At 46.3% G+C, this 15,068-nt stretch overlaps 2 protein-coding genes across 5 annotated transcripts in view; one reads left to right on the top strand and one right to left on the bottom strand.

Annotated features, from left to right (window-relative positions):
* Window positions 1-7,967, bottom strand: part of SLC38A6 (solute carrier family 38 member 6) — a 38,539-nt gene extending 30,572 nt beyond the window's left edge. The window contains exons 1-6 of one of the 3 annotated variants that reach the window (XM_048948082.1): window positions 7,585-7,623; window positions 7,192-7,265; window positions 6,321-6,388; window positions 4,750-4,851; window positions 3,527-3,579; window positions 687-726 (exon numbers count right to left, since the gene is read on the bottom strand). In XM_048948082.1, the coding sequence (XP_048804039.1) occupies window positions 687-726; window positions 3,527-3,579; window positions 4,750-4,851; window positions 6,321-6,348 (223 nt within the window). In that variant the 5' untranslated portion in view covers window positions 6,349-6,388; window positions 7,192-7,265; window positions 7,585-7,623. Of the gene's footprint in view, window positions 1-686; window positions 727-3,526; window positions 3,580-4,749; window positions 4,852-6,320; window positions 6,389-7,191; window positions 7,266-7,584; window positions 7,707-7,778 lie in introns of those variants that run through there. The other 2 variants (XM_048948080.1, XM_048948081.1) reach the window with 2 other exon arrangements.
* A 45-nt stretch (window positions 7,968-8,012) lies between these two features.
* Window positions 8,013-14,042, top strand: TRMT5 (tRNA methyltransferase 5). 2 transcript variants are annotated; one of them, XM_048948078.1, is made up of 5 exons: window positions 8,013-8,085; window positions 9,716-10,365; window positions 10,752-10,876; window positions 11,788-12,439; window positions 13,034-14,040. In XM_048948078.1, exons 1-5 carry the CDS (start codon window positions 8,081-8,083, stop codon window positions 13,096-13,098), a joined length of 1,497 nt encoding a protein of 498 aa, XP_048804035.1. In that variant the 5' UTR covers window positions 8,013-8,080; the 3' UTR covers window positions 13,099-14,040. The 2 variants fall into 2 exon arrangements, with proteins under 2 accessions (XP_048804035.1, XP_048804036.1); XM_048948079.1 differs by lacking the exon at window positions 8,013-8,085 and adding an exon at window positions 8,247-8,420 and having other exon boundaries at window positions 13,034-14,042.
* The last annotated feature ends 1,026 nt before the right edge of the window (window positions 14,043-15,068 follow it).

A 15,068-nucleotide genomic window follows, 5' to 3' on the forward strand; every position in this document is an offset into this window, starting at 1 on the left:
AAGGAATCAGCCAAAGAAAATAAAAATAGTTCTGTTAAACACTGTTGGCTTTTGGATTATTTACTTCTAAGGACTCTACTACTCTGTAACTCCAGTATGTAAACGTACCTGAATAGAGCTGAAGTGCTTAGGTGATTATTTTAATGCAAAGACAGCTCGTGTTATTTTATTGTTACACATAAGGAAAGATACTGAAAATATTTGAATCCAAGGTAACCAACAAAGAAAAACCTATCACAATATAGCACATTTGGAATGTCACAGCTGAGCTTTCCATTGTTACACGTATCACTAAAATGGGTCAGCAAGTTCCAAAGGAAAAAAAAAAAACCACAAGAACACACAATGTGAAAAAAAAAAAAAATACAGCTTCCAAGATACAAATGTCCAGAAGAACAGGGGGGAGATGACAGTTCTGCAGCCCCCTTCCAGCCAGCAGTGCCAACTGATGGATGTCCTCCACACCATGGGATGCAGAGCAGGCATACAATCTGCCCCCCAGGAAGCACCCACCTACCCCATGGCCACAGCACTTCAGCTCTGTGTGATCACACAGATCTTACATCTTCTTAATCACAACCTTAAGAACGCTTTCATTTCATTACTGCCTTTGGCATTTCTGGAGTTTTGTGGACTGTAGAGATTAGACCCCACTCAGTTAAAATCGAGCGTATGAAGTTTCTTACCTCCTATATTCTGGATAATTATTGTAGTTGCAACAAGGACCTATAAAAAAAAATTGATTTCTTTAGAAAGGGTAAGGATAACTGGAGTCGTATGCCTGTAACGGTCATAAAAACAAATACGCATAATCTTAAACAGACCAGATGCAAAAGCAGCAACCAGTACTGAAAGGAAAGGCATCTTCTGCTTCACCAAAACAACACATGGAAACCAACCTCAAATGAATATAAAAGCAAAGCAATCCCTGAAGAAAAAAAAAAAAAAAAAAAAAGCATTTTCATTCTGAGATGACAAAACAAGAGTAGTTAAAGGGCAAAGCTTTGTTTTGCAGATCATAGAGAAAGTAAGTGCTTCCCAATCGATGTCAGGTAGGTAGAAAGGGAAATCATCCTTTGCCTCTGAAAAGGCACTCAGACAGCAGAGATGATCTACGCAAACTATTCCTCACTCTATGTAACTATGAATATTAACAGTCACAAGTTTTTTATGCCTATAAACTAGACAGACATTTCTTTTTGTGATTGCTATTACTCACACTGGACTAACAGAATATAGAGACAATCATAGGGCAAACAAATAGTTGACTGAATCTAAACAGTTGCTAACTTCCAATTGACAAAACCCAAGCAGCCGTGTGTGAAGCTTTCCCACTGTTTTAGCTTCAGCTCAGATCTAAAACAGTGCCCTCACCTACACAGCAGTCATTCGTGCCGTACATCATTACATAGCAGCGCCTTTCTACTACCAGAACTCAGCCTGGAAAATACGTTGAAAAAAAATAAAATCAAACCACAATTGTGGAAGAAAACCAAATTTGTATTTTCAAATAAGTTCTGGAAGCAGAGTTGCCGTTTTTCCCAGTCGATCAGTTAGAAAAGCACAGCAGACCTGTAATGAGCTGAATGTCAGCGCATTGCCGTTTGTCACCGACGGAAAGAAACGCGCCGTGCCTTTGGAGAGGGAGAGTCAGCAAGCTTCCATCTGCTGATCCCTAGCCTCACAAATCACACCAGTGTTCTCAGCATGAGATCACTGTATGGGTGAAGAGCTGCTTTACCCCAGGAGCAGTTACCAGCAGTTCACTATCAGCCCGGAGTTCAAGCATCGTCCTACAATGCTCTATCAGTAGTGGATGGCTTGGATGAGGGAAGAATGAGCACATCTTAACATACAAAGAAACCAAAAGAAGCAAAAACTGCAATCTGTGCCTGACCAAGCTGAGAGAAGCTCAGGGAGAACACTGGAATTCAAAATGACCGTGATAAATGAGGACAGTCTAAAAATCAATAGCACCAGTAAAAAGCAATGCATTCAGGAAGCAGAGATCAAATGTAGGGTTCACAGTTATTAGACTGCAAATGGAGAAAAGAGCCTGAGATAAAACAATTAGTGGCAGCCACAGCAATGGCAAACCTTGTTTATCCCTGGCAAGCTCTCAGCCAGCGTCCTGCACTCCATTGTTTGATCAAGGTGTACGAACAGCACAGATGCTTCCACAGGCAAAGGTCAGTGCTGCAGAAAAACATGGGTTCCTCTAGGAAGGCTTGGTGACCTCCGGCTTTCTGCTTAATCCAAACAGCTTCCCAACCTGGGTCAGTGGCTGGGACATACCTCAATCCATACACACTGAAAAGCCATGATTTTTAGCAGAGGAAGTGACTTAAAATAGTAAACTACAGAACAGTTACATTTGGGGAGGATAATACAAATCACCACAGTAAAGCTGTGATACCTCCTTCACTGGATAACATGGAATATTCACTAAATAACAAATCAGATATTTGCCATGAATTGCTTCCCTGTGCTGCAGAGAAGAGGGGAAAAAAAATAAAAATAAAAATTGGTCACATCTTAATATCCCCTTACGCCCTGTGTTTCTATGGCTGCTGCACCTAATGGCTTGTGGTTAACATACCCACAGCCCCTCTCAGGAAAATAGGATGATATATCTTAATATTAGAATGGTATGAAATCATCTGCTGGGGGCGATCACATCTTCGCTCTGCTCAATAGATATTGATCTCACACACTGCACTCATTATCTGCTCATTAATGCTAATGGCAGCTTATACCTAATAGCTCAGTTTTGACTCTTATATGAAAACAGAAGTGAGACTTCAGTCCGTTAAGCAGAACTCACTGAAGGAGTTGGTTTTCAGAAAGCTATTGAAATTGCAGTGGTGTGGTCAAACCTGCTTTTAGAATCACTTAAACGAAACAGAGCAGAGTCACAGTATTATATGCACAGTATTTACCATTAGTATTTCGTGTTACTGGTCAACAATGTCCATCAAGAAAAACAGATACAATTCCCATTACTAAAACAGCACAACTTACGTGCCCAGTATGCTTACATCAAAACATTAGCATTCATGAAACATCCCTGTTTATATATGTTGTAGAAACTGCATGAAAGGCAAACACCGCCGAGCTCTACGAGAACCTCCAAGAGCAGCAGTAAATCACCCAGGTGTCTCTTAACAGCTCACAGCAACGGTGCAACGGGACTGAAACCAACCTGGAACGGATGGCTCAGCTGACCTGAGTGCAAAGCCAGCGAGCAGACACTGGGAAATACAGTAAGAGGAACACGCTGGCAGGAAAGGAGCACAAAAACTTGTATGCAAGAAGTGCCTGTTACACAGCTAGCACAACACTGGCTGAAAGGGAGGAGAAAGTTGGTTTTGGGAACTAAATGATTTTTTATTTTTATTTTTATTTTTTACAATATCAGAACTTCACCAATCACACGGATTGCATCCATATATCCTTACTATGCAGTTAACAGCTGTGTATCAGAAGCAGGAGAACAAGAAACACACAGGCACCAACAAACACTTGCCTTTCCAGCTGATCCAAATGCAAACAGGCCGAGGTCCTCGTAGGAAGTGACAGCTGTCGATAAGAAAGAAATAAAAAAGCTAAAATATTCCTAACTGCAAAAATCACTCCAGCTTTGCCTTTTCCTTTTTTTTTTTTTTTTTTTTTCTTTTAAAATGAGTGCAGCTCAGGACCCAATTAAGAGACTATTTTATAATACAGCCTACTTATAAAATAGCATTAGGATACACTCGCATTCTTGCTCCTAAATATCTGCCCGACCATTCAGACTCACCAGGAATTCAATGTACCATTAAAAATAGCTGTATAAAAAATAAAAGTACTACACTGGGAACTGGCTGCCTTTTCCCAAAGAGTTTTGCATGCAACACTACCGATGAAGAATTTTGCTATTAGTCTCAAGAATTAGAGGCAAGCTATTTCTAGATTTTATTTCTTAAGTGTATGCTTGTTTTTAAGTGAAGACAATAAGAGAAACGTGCCTTCATCTTTCCCCAAACATAAACACCAATCAATCACTATTGTGGCAGCTTTCAAAAACACAGCTTCCAACACTGCTGAAGGTAAACACCTTCTTGGGCTGCAATCTGTTACAAAAAGCAGACGACAACAAACAAAACCAAGCCAAAGCAGAGGCAAAAGCAAAGCAAGCAGCCTGCCCTTACTCGCACCTTCCCAACTCATCACACCACCACAGCCTGCGGTTTCCTGAGCAGCCAAAGCTCACCTCTAATACTCAAAACAACTCAGAACGATCCCTTCTCAGAAAGGAGGAAATCATATTAAAGTCTTCCACAGTTGCTCTCCATTCTGCCATCAGAAGCTCTAGCGATACCAAAAGGATGAAAACTCCAGAGAACGGCCCAGAGCTGTAAATGCCTCTGAGGGTAAAATTAACCTCCAAAGCACACAGCTCTCTTGATGCAACTCTCGCCTCCCCTTCCTTGGTTCCACTTGGTGGACTACAGCTGCTCCTCCTGCTGCTTGTTCCTTTCTCAGTGAGGCCTGGGTGAGGAGGCAGCTCCGTACCAGGGCTGCCATATTAAATATTCAATACATTTCATTGTCTGTTACTAGATTTTACCCTCTATTTTTCTTCGATTTACATTTACAAAGCAGTTAGCAGCAGATAAATAGCATTTTCAAAGGCCGGTGTTTAGTATGTCTGAGAGCTGCTCGTACCGCATGGGAACAAATACCCAACACACACAAACAGGGAATTACTAAGAAAAAATGTTTTCCACAGAACTCCAAACTGGCAACACGAAGCCTTGGAAGAGTTTTTGTAGCCATTCTGGTTATTTAATGAGTTTAGTCCTGCGAACACTGAGGGAGCGTTAATATTTAATCACATTACTTTGGTACTTTCAAAAAAAATATATGGAACAAAATATCCAGCACTACTGCCAGAAATGCATTCTGCCTGCCTGGCTTCATTTCTTGTGCATTACTAATGGAAATCATTTCACCCCAAAGTCAAACTGGTGAGAAAAGCACAGGCAATCCTCGTGAGCAGCTCCAAATGGAAAAAAGCAAAAAGCCACGAAGCTCCAGGGACATCCCCCTTAAATTCCTCATTCCTCCACTTACAGCATTTTGCCACCCCAAGCCCTGAAACAGCTTTTGTAGCACTGAATTAACACCAGGAGGAAACCCCATCCAACCCAACCCCAACACACGGCACTGTTTGTTTTCTAAGTCATTTGGCCTCACAAATCATTTGACCTGGACAAAGCCACCCCACACCAACATCACTTACAAACTCAAGGCACTTCTTTGTTTTCAAACTACAACTTAAATGCTGCTCCGTTTGAAACAGAATTAATATTAAAGCTTCCTTTTCAGAAGGGGTTTTATATGTTGACTCTTTCCTAGGATTACTTTTATGATTTAAATACCTGAGCGAACAGTTTTCCAACAGTCCCATAAGGCTTTTCTTTACCCTTTCCCCTTCACACTTTCCTAGCTCACCTTTTTCAGTATAAAACTACTAACATCACTTTCCCATTCCTCGCCACAGATTAATACTGTAACACCGTTCACAGATGAACGCATGCTTAATGTTAAAATGCTCTACTTTAGAAGTATTTACACAAACTTCACTTTGGAAAGGCACAACTGGTCACACATCTCCTTTTTTTTCCTGAGGAAAAGCCTGGGATGCTATTTAATGTCAACTTACTTCAGTAGTTCACAGGACCTACAGCCGATAAAGATCACCACCATCACCCCTTAAAACAGCAACCAAAAATGCAGCAGAGACACCTGAGCATAGCTCCAGAGCTGGGATGCCCATCAGCACTAGGTGCTAACTAGTTACTGACCACATGGTGCTCATTTCAGACTAGGGGAGTACCTTCATCCCATCATTTAGGGCTACTCCTTGCTTTCGGCTGTTTGCATTTCCACAATGCATCCAGGAGGTGATGTGTTGCCTTTGACAATAAATAAGTGAGGAGTTAAACTATGCTGATGTGTGTATTAGGTCTCCATATTCAGTTTCCCTCCTCCCTCTTTCACCCCCAGCAGTTCTCTGCAAGGATATCTTCCTATTATTTTACCAGATAACAACACAACACCATCCGGTGCCTGTATAATACAGAACTTAAGAAGCGAGCAAACATCACCAAGATTCACCCCTTACCTCAGTCTTTTTTTCTTTTACTATGTACCTTTCTAGCTATTTATCCCAGGTTCTGATTCCTCTCTAAGAAGCAAAGCTTCAGAAAGAAAAAAGAGTTGCAGTGAGCCACAAGTCATTTAGCAGCCAATATTACACACAGATGTAGCCCTACCTCTGAAGAAGGTTTTTAAGGAGCGCATGAGGCAGATCACTCAGTAGGTGAAGACAGGAGCAGCAGATCTAAGAAGAGTCAAGAAGCAAAGATCAGAGAGAGCCCAAAGCTAGCTACAGAAAGCACAGCCTGTAAGGAATGGAACGCAGCTTTCCCCCATCACCTTTGAAAAGAGGGGAAAAGAGATGAGATGGAAACAATAACCAGGTTCCTGGAAGAGATGGAGGCTTCCCACTGAGACAAGGCCTTTGTGTGCTGGAACTCAAGGAAGCAGCCAGGCGTTCAGTAACAATTAAAACAAGCAAGAATTAAAATATTAGCAGCAGACTAGAACTCAAATGTTAGGATCTCCTGTTTGGACATTCTCAAAGCAGTGTAATTTCTAAGTAAGGACTGCACTTCTCACCCAGTATCAGAAATGTTGTGAAAACACACATCTGTGAAGCCTGTATTATAACAAAATCTGACCAGTATTCACTTCAAACAGTGGATAAATGTATTACAGTTAGAATAAAGGCAGTTGGCTGCTTACTGAGAGCAACACTGAGACTGCATATAGACAACCACACACCAAAAAATCACGGTCTAGCTCACAACAAAATTATTTGGGTGAGGAAATAGGAGACCTATCTTCTTGGGAATATGCCAGGTGCATTCTGAGGGAAATAAATGAGAAGCCAGCTAGGCAGTATTGCCAGTAAATCAGTTAGTTTGGTGTTTACTTTTCATATAAGACGTTTTGAATCTGTGGGGCTTTTTAATGGCAATTGGGAACTGTTCGATGAATCTAGATGATCTCTGAGGTCCTTCTCAACCCAGGCCATTCTATGACCAGACGAAGGATGGCTGTGGGACAGCTCTCCTCACTTACCGGTCTGCGTGCACATGCTGAGGAGCAGGAACACGGAGTAAGCCGCGAGGCCGGCGACCGTCAGCAGCAGGGCGCTGGAAGCACAACGCATTCACGTGAGCAACTCCCGCACAACAACGTGCTTTCTATCTTTAAAAACGCTCCGTTTGCAAAAACAAACAAAAAAAACATTTATCACAAGACAGCATTTCCTCATGTCGTGCTTTCCATTCAGGGGCCACACGTTCCTTCCACAGTGCGCACACGGGGGCGAGACAAGAGAACAGCACAGAGGCAGCGCCGAGCGAGGTGAGCCGAGCCCCGCACGCCGCGCCCGCACCCCGCCGGTCCGTGAGCACAACCCCGCTGCTCCCCCCGCTTCTCCACGGCCGCTCCTCGCCCGCCGGACCTCACCTGAAGCCCAGGACTCCCGTGCCGGCCATGGCGTAGGACAAGCCGAGGATGCCGCTGCCCATGATCGCGTTCATGAGGTTGAACACGGAGAGGCCGAAGGAGGAGCCGCGCTGCGAGGAGCCCTGCGGGGAAAGCGCGCTCAGCGCGAGGTGCCCGCGAGGTGCCCGCCCGCCGCCCCCCTCCCTCACACGCACTCTGCCCGACGCCGGCGGCAGCAGCGGGGCGGTCTCCTCGTCCTCCTCGCTTTCGCCGTCGCCGTCCTCCCCCTGGCTGCAGTCCCGCTGCCGCCGGGCGGACAGGTACCAGCCCCGCTGGGCCCCCCGCGGCGGCGCCTCCATGGCCGCGCAGCGCCGCGGCTCTGAGCGGAGCGGGGCGTCGCCGAGGGAGGGGGGCGTGGCGTGGGGGGCGTGGCTTACGTCGAGACCCCGCCCCCGGCTCTCGGAGCGACGCGGAATGATGACGTAACGGGGTGCCGGCGTGCGCGGAGGGGCTCGGCATGAGGTGAGGGCGGGAGTGGAGGGGGGCGGTAACCATGGCAACGCGCGGCCTGCGTGCGGGGCGACCCGGGCCTTCCGCGGGGGGAGGCTCCCGTCCGGCCTGAGAGGCCGTGGGCTTTGAGCCCGGTGCCTCTCGGGGAGCCGAGGCCGTATCCCCTACCAGGTCCTTTTTTCCTCTCGGTTCGGTATGAAGGAATCCCCACGGCTCCGCTCGTGGCTGTGGGAGGGGAGGAGAGGCCTCGCTGGGGCAGCTGCGGGAAGGCAGACCTGCCCAGAGCCGATGCTGTCGTTCCTCTCGCGATGGTGCTGTTGTAATGGCTTCCAGATGGGCCTGGTGTGGTGGATATTAAATCGTGGTAATGGAGGATCCATGCTAATTGGGTCGGCGGTCTTCAGCTGGAGAGAAGGGGAAAGCTGAAGGGAGACGATGGGATGCACCGACGTGAGCGCACCTAAAGAATGTGGTGCTTGTGTTTGAGTCAGCAGGGAAGGGAGCCGTGCGGTGCCAAAAGACTTGGATGAGGAAAATGAGCTGTTGTGGAGATGTGGGAGCACTGGGGTCTGCAAGGCAGGAGCAGGGCTCCAGCACCCAAGGGCCTGCAGCAGGGAGCTGCGTTATGGGTTCAGAAAATGGATTGGAAAAGAGCACTAAGATCCCAAGTCCAACCCCAGCCCATCCCCACCAGGCCAATGCTCAGTGCCACATCTCCATGGTTCTGGAACACCTCCAGGCTGACCCCACTGCTCCCTGGGCAGCTGTGCCACTGCATCACCACTATTTCTGAAAAGAGATTTTTCCTAATATCCAACCTGAACCTCGTCTGGCACAACTGTCAGCTCATAGTGTGCAGGCCAGTGGAACGGCTGCCTTCTCCTCAACCACCAGCCTTAAAGCAGATTGCCTGATTAGACAGGACAGCATCAGCCTCCAATGCTACCGGCATCATCCATTCCTGTCTAGGAGCACCCAAGACCCCTCAGTCTGTCTCTAGTGGAGGAAACCACTTGAAGAAGCAAAGAGCTCCTTTTCAAGTCCACATCCTATGAGAAGCTCTGGAGGATGGTTCAGCCATCCGAGCAGACATTACTAATGCTTCCCTGTAATGCTAGGAGAATCCTCCATTTAATCCTTTGCCTTTCTGGCAGTTGATGTGGTTCATGGAGCAAAGGCAGTGCTGTGTGCAACCCGTACTGCTGGGATGTGGAGGCAGGAATTCCTACTGAGCAGCTGTGACCGGTGTTGCTAATAGTTGTTTTCCAGCAACCACTGCTTGGTAATGCATTTATCAGAGGCAGAAGGGATCCGGCAGTGGGATCAAGGCGGTAGAAACTTTTTATTTGGCTTACTGGGATTAATATTGCATTTATTAGAATAGAGAGAGGCCGTTGTATTTTGGCAGGAGATGCTTATCTCACTGCTTGAAGTCAGTCAATGTGTTAAGTTTAAAAACATGCTTGCAAAAGGACAGAAATTTGTCGTGTATAATTGATAATAAAGAGGTTTGCAAAACTGTTGTGGATTCCCTGGTACACATGGAAATTCTAGTTAAAGAGAACAGCAAATCCATATGATTTGCAGCCTTTTTAATGGAATGGTTACATAATGTCTATAAAATGAATGATTTCTCTTCTAGGATATTATGGGGATTTGGATACTCTGCCAGACTACTGAAAACTAATCATTATAGGCCAGCTGCATCAAATACATCATCTCCAGCAGCTTGGATGCTATTGGCACAGCGTTCTGGCAGAATACCTGCACTCTTTGCAGTAGATCAGAAGAGGAGAATTTTCACAATGCCTGAAACAGTGCAGGGTGACACGAAGCCAGGACTGTACTCGCCGCATCCTCAAGTGCGTGGGATGACGCTGCTCGACAGAGAGGCTTTTAAAAGGACAGTCGTCGTTCCAGCTCTTAAAGTCAAGAAGGAAATTGTCCATACTTTGCTGAAGTCCCTAAAACAGACGGTACTGCAGCGACCCGGGCTGAAACGAGTGGTTGAGGATCCAGAAGATGAGGACAGCAAACTCGTTATATTGGATCCTCATAAAGTGCCGGAATTCTCATTGGGAGAGTCAGAGAAAGAGGTATTAAAACAGCTTCACATTAGTCCTGAGGTGTCCAAGTACAATTTGGAGCTGACTTACGAGAACTTCAAGTCAGAGGAGATCCTACGAGCGGTCCTTCCTGAAGGCCAAGATGTCACCTCTGGCTTTAGCCGTGTTGGTCACATCGCTCATGTGAATCTTAGGGACCATCAGCTCCCTTACAGACATTTGATCGGTAGGTAAACAGCTCTCACCAAAGAACTTATTCCATTTCCAAAGATATTTGTACAATTATTCTGCCCAAAACTACCACGTGCACAAAGAGGGCTGACAACAACTCTGTTCTTTGATATTTTGTCATTAAATTGCTTTGTGCTGATGCTTTAGCTGTACACAGAAGACACAACTCTTTGAACAATAACTGTGGTCTCACTGCTCTGAGTGTTGGATCAGGGCTGTGTGTGTGCTTCAGTGAGATCCAGCACTGTGCAGTCATTGGGGGGGGCTGTTGTAATACGTGTTTGCTTTTATAAACGTGAAAGTACACTGCAGTGTTTGTATCTTTTATATGACGTTAAGGTTGTAGCTCCTTAACCAGAATATCTCCTGTCCTCTTTTCAGGCCAGGTTATAGTTGACAAGAATCCAGGCATCACCTGTGTGGTGAATAAAACCAATATTATTGACAGCACATACAGAAATTTCCAAATGGAAGTGCTTGCAGGAGAGAGCAACCTGGTAACCAAGGTACAGGACTTTTCCCCTCTTACTTCAAACTTCATGTGCTAAAACCCAAAGCCGTCTACTGGAGAGCTGTGGTGGAAAGACACCGGTGAGGCCGCTGCCTTGCACAGGGAAGGCATTTGAACTGTCAAGTCAGAAGTGACAAGCAAATATTGTGCAGATGGTGTTAGCTCATTGCACATCTGGTGTAGCTGAGTGCACACCAAGGGATGCCAATCCACGTCAGCACGTTTCTTGCTGGCAAAGCGAACGTCGCAGTGAGTTGGAATAAGTTCCTTCAGAGCCACACAGTTCAGTGTAGTGGTGTGAAGAGAGCATTGTATTGCACTGCATTCCTGTCTGAATAAACAGTTTGTTTCTGGGTCTGTTGGTAGGATAAGGGGCATCTTCAAGTTTGGGCTTGGATCTGTTTCCAGTCTCTGTCACCTTAAGAGAGATAAAATGCGGTGTTTTTCAGCCAGCACAACTGGCTCCCAGTGGCTCTGGATTTGGCTGGCTGCTGCCATTCTCGGGCTGTATCATTCTCAGACACTTATTTATTGTGTAGACTCTGTGCTAAGGAGGGTTTGAGGCATCTTCCCAAGATCTGCTTTCAATAATGGAGTTGTCAGACAGCCACAAAGCTCGTGAAAAGCCTCAGATTTTATTTTGTATGGTCATTTTAAGCTCTTGCTTTACATCCACCTGGTGATTAAGAAATGCATAAGTGAGCCATCTGGATTGACAGCTGAAACATTCCTTATGGCTATTCATGACGAGCAGACCTGTTTATACACGTTGCACATACACTATCAATGGGACAAATGTCAGTCTGCACATTACCTTTTGTTTTTTAGCTGTCTTAATTACTGATTTTGCTTTAACGTGTCTGGAATTCAGACACGGAGACTTAACCAAAGGTTTCTGTCTTCCAGGTCAAAGAAAATAACTTCACATATGAGCTGGACTTTGCTAAAGTCTACTGGAACCCCCGTCTTTCCACAGAACACGGCCGTATCGTTGAGCTCTTACAGCCTGGCGATGTCCTTTTTGATGTCTTTGCTGGGATCGGACCTTTTGCTATTCCAGCAGCAAAGAAGAGGTGTGCTGTATTTGCAAATGATCTCAACCCAGAATCCTACAACTGGCTGCTGCACAACTGCAAGCTAAACAAAGTAGACAACAGAATAAAAGCATTCAACATGGATGGCAGGGACTTCCTCCTGGGGCCGGTGAGAGAAGAGCTAAGGAAAGAGCTCCCACTTGTAAAAGAGCAGAAAACAGCTTTTCACATCGTCATGAACTTGCCAGCTTTGGCTATTGAATTTCTGGATGCTTTCAGGCATCTCTTAGTCGCAGAGCCCTGCAGTGCTGCTGTCCTCCCCACCGTGCACTGCTATGGTTTCTCCAAACATGAAAATCCAACCAAAGACATCCAGGAACGGGCTGAGGCAGCGCTGGGAGCCTCCCTGGAGGGCCGCTGCTCTACTTACCTGGTTAGAAACGTTGCTCCAAACAAGGAGATGCTGTGCATAACTTTCCAGATCCCAGTGGACGTGCTGTACAAGAGGCCCTGCCCTGCTGGAGGTAAGTGGCATGTGGGTTTCAGGCTGCTCTTCTGCTGTTTGAGATTGGTCCCACCTCATCAGTCCATGGGCCACTTGTGCCACAAGTGTGTGTGTGCCACAGCTGCGGGGCTTCATCAGCAACCTCTGATTCCGGCAGAAGCCTTCACGGCCTGCATAGCATCATCCCACAGCCCTAAAGCAGAGCTTTTGCCTTTAGATATCCTCAGTGACCAACAAATTGCTCATTTGTTTCTTGTAGAAACCGCTTGGTTCAGTGACACTGAGCTTGGCACAGTGTGACAAGTTGGGATAGGGGAACTTTCCATCTGCAGTTACATGAACTGGAGGGAGGTTTGAGTAAGGTTTTATTGCCACGAAACATTTTTATGCTGTTACATGCAGTGCTGAGATGTTGGTCAAAAAGCAGCTCAGCACAGGTGTTTTGAGAGTCCTCTCCAGCAGTCCGTGAAGGAAAGACCTCCCTTTATTGCTGTAACAGCCTTCATTTGTGTTTGGGCTCACAGCTTCTAGTTCAATCCTGTGTATTGCGTGGCTTGTGCTTCAGTTCTGTCTGTTTACTGCATGCTAAAGAACTTTTCCAACTTTCTTCTAGAAAAACCAGCCCCTAAGCGCCTGCGTGCCTGCAAGGATTCCACTGGAGAAGACATAGAGAGCTGAAAACCAGAGCTCTGGTCATGACCTGATCAGTTTGCATAAGGTGTGCTTAGGTTACCTCTAGTCCTTCCCTTCAGTTGTTACCCATCTCAGGCACACAGTGTGCTGCAACCTTCCTTTCTGAGCACTGCTTCCTGCATTCATTTTTTTTTAATTGTGGGATCAATTTCCAGATTCATACTGTTCTTCTTACTGCAAGAAATAAAACTTCACTGTTTTTGTACAAAAATGTGTTGTCATACTCTGCTATTTCACACCCTGTCATGATTCGGTGACGCAGACTGGGGCAGTTCTCTGCTGCAGTGTTACTTTAGTACAGTTTGCAGTGAGAACACATTTGTGTATGTTGTAGGACCTAGCAGGATGATTTGTGTAACCCCTCATCTACAGCACAGGCCGGGATTCTCTTTGATAAATGGTCTGTAGGAATATTGGATTACTCTTAGCATACGCACAGACAGCTCTGCTGTAAGCAAGGCAGCCCTTCAGAGGCTGACCTAAGGAACAGAGAGGCAGCAGTAGCCATGTATAGCTCCTGGGCTTTTGGAGTCATAAATGCTTTTTACCACTAGGAGATTGTTGGGGTTAGGAGCTACTCTGATGCCACCAGCACACTTGTACACGTTGCCTTAGAGCAGCAGACTGGAAACCTGTACGGAGCTGATGGGTCCTCCTCTCACCGTGAGCCTTCCTCCTCTCTGTTTGTGCTTTCTCCAAGCTGTCCCCCTACCTCTGATGCAGCCTCTGGATGATCTCTGACTGGCTGCTGGTATTCTGCAGGGATTCAAAAAAGCATTGCCCTTAATTTCCTTTTCTTCCTTATCCAAACTATTGTTGGGCAACGTCAACCACAGACAATTTACTTGGGCAGAGAACTCGCATCACGCTCTCGGTTTCAGATACTTTCCTTCAGCCCAAGCTCACTCATAGCAACCCTTGCTAGATGTCCCTCACCCTCCTCCCTTACCCTGATGTCCTGCTGCTCTCCCTGCTCAGTGGCTCTTACAGCCCTTTTCCCTTGGCTATACAGCCTGGTTACTGCTAGATTGCGTTTATCAAACTAGGGGGGGAAAAACACGATGACTCACTCATGCTATCTGAAAGCTGCTGTACAGATTGCTTCCTCAGCCTGCCACTCCAGCCCCAGCATTCCTCCACTGGCCTTAAAATGGTATCACAGCGACTTTAACCTATTTGTCCTTTCTGTCAGTGTCAGTCACATCACATCCTACCAGCCACGGCTCCTCTCAGAGCAGGAGCTGCACTCCTGCCTCCAGGCCGCGATGCTATCTCTGCTGATACATCCTCTATCATCACAGCACGCTCTCCTACAGCTGCTCTTTGCATCTCTCACAAACACCACGAAGCTGCTGTTGTTTTTCAGAGCCCTCCATGAACACCACGGCGGTGATGAGGGCGCTGACCGCCCTGGCACCACGCAGTCACCCGCTGAGCTGAGCCAACTCCATGACCTGTAGCTGACAGAATGCAGAGCCCTTTGTGTCTGCTGCTTCGCAATGCCAGCTTGGGGCTTCTTGGCACTGCTGCTGTGAGAGAAACAAGGGTTTGATCACCTTTTTGCTGTCTACATTACACTGATTTTCAGTACGTGACCAAAATTTCCCAGAGCAGGGAGGGTTTTAGTGCTCAGCGGTTTTTTCATGTAAGGATTATATGCTATAGCAGAATGAGCTTACGTGCAGGTGAATGGGTTACATTTAACTGCACTTAAAATTAAGGGTTTTTTCCATGTTTGCGTGCAGCTACAACTTTTGCATAGAAACCTTGCACATTTAAATAGCAAAATGTAGCCAGCGTGCAGCCAAGTGGCAGAAGTACGTGGTACAGATCAGTACACGTCCTGCATTCGCTAGGTTAAGAGGCTGTACAGAGTGAATGGAAACTGGATCTGCAGTAAGGTGCACCTTGGGTCCGGGTGAGCATGGAACAGCACAGTGCCCCTGGCTGCTGCC

Source organism: Lagopus muta, chromosome 6 (genome assembly GCF_023343835.1).
Source record: "Lagopus muta isolate bLagMut1 chromosome 6, bLagMut1 primary, whole genome shotgun sequence".
In the NCBI taxonomy this organism is placed as follows: Eukaryota; Metazoa; Chordata; class Aves; order Galliformes; family Phasianidae; genus Lagopus; species Lagopus muta.

What these genes read in the sequence shown, in the direction of transcription:
- TRMT5 (XM_048948079.1), top strand. Translation starts at nt 8,269, where the DNA reads ATGAAGGAATCCCCACGGCTCCGCTCGTGGCTGTGGGAGGGGAGGAGA. An exon ending in CCCTTACAGACATTTGATCG is followed by an intron (nt 10,366 to 10,751) that starts GTAGGTAAACAG and finishes TCCTCTTTTCAG; the next exon opens with GCCAGGTTATAGTTGACAAG. An exon ending in AGAGCAACCTGGTAACCAAG is followed by an intron (nt 10,877 to 11,787) that starts GTACAGGACTTT and finishes TCTGTCTTCCAG; the next exon opens with GTCAAAGAAAATAACTTCAC.